This window comes from Sinocyclocheilus rhinocerous, unplaced genomic scaffold (genome assembly GCF_001515625.1).
Source record: "Sinocyclocheilus rhinocerous isolate Xijiao unplaced genomic scaffold, SAMN03320098_v1.1 C36324113, whole genome shotgun sequence".
In the NCBI taxonomy this organism is placed as follows: Eukaryota; Metazoa; Chordata; class Actinopteri; order Cypriniformes; family Cyprinidae; genus Sinocyclocheilus; species Sinocyclocheilus rhinocerous.
The window spans coordinates 1-1009 of NW_015778705.1; the positions used below are offsets into that span (position 1 = coordinate 1).

Below are 1009 nucleotides of genomic sequence, written 5' to 3' on the forward strand. Positions count from 1 at the left end.
GCAACCACTGATCTATATTATATAATGTTCTCTATTATAGATCAGTGACAGCAACACATACCTGCAGGTTTCTGATACTGCGTAGGGCCTTCTCATCCAGCTGACTCAGATCCACAGAGTCCATCTCACTGGCCAGCAGCTGAATGCACTGAAATGATAAAGAAAACATGTCATGTATGCATACATACACAATGTGTTTAACTTCATTAGTAGCGGTAGCAAATCACCCACCTCTCCGTTTGCGAGGGGGACACTAATGACAATGTCCTCTCCACAGCCAACAATAGGTGAGCCGTTAACAGACATGCTGTACACCTTCTCCCTGTGACGTGCAAGTCTCAGTGCTGGAGTCTTGGGCAATCTGACGACAAAAAAATAAATAAAAATAAAAGACATTTACACAAATAGCCCTTAGAAAAATGTCATCAATCAGACTAGTTTTTACACAGCTTGGAAAACTTTTTTAAATTATCTGGACCTTAGGGATGCAAAAATTGTGTTTACATTTCATAGATGGGGACTAGGTAATTCCAGGTCTAGTTTGATATAATGAAATGGGATTTTGTAGATTGAAACTTATTTTTTCTTTTTGTAAATGTGTCATTTGTGAAAGTCAATAAATATATTAAAAAGTCATGAATATTCAAGCAAATCACAATCAAAGCCACAATGTCATGTGTAAGTATTTACCTTGGGTCAAAGCGTGGTGTGATAAGCGGAGTGGCGCCAATGATTGAAGACTCAAGTAAACTTCTAGCAGGGGTGATCAGAGGCTTTCTTGTAGACCTATGTACAAAAAGCAAATATGGATTCAGACTCCCAGAACAAACCATTGGGATTCTGTGAGGGAACACTGTTAGGACAAAATCGGTGTGTTTAATATTAGCGGATTGTACACTTTGTTTACCTTTGGATGGTGTTGCTCTGTTTGCTGATGGAGAGAGCTCTGGCCTTCTTTGAGGTAGAAGGTGCCTTCTTTGATGCTTTCTTCTACATTAGACATATTAAG

At 39.0% G+C, this 1009-nt stretch overlaps 1 protein-coding gene across 1 annotated transcript; it reads right to left on the reverse strand.

The window, feature by feature from the left end:
• Positions 1-34: 34 nt before the first annotated feature.
• On the reverse strand, positions 35-987 carry LOC107735831 (borealin-like; the record flags this gene model as incomplete). The annotated part of the gene is made up of 4 exons (XM_016547398.1): positions 35-148; positions 232-361; positions 691-786; positions 908-987. Coding segments are annotated over 4 exons (420 nt in total), but the record flags the coding sequence as incomplete, so codon positions are not given.
• Positions 988-1009: the final 22 nt, after the last annotated feature.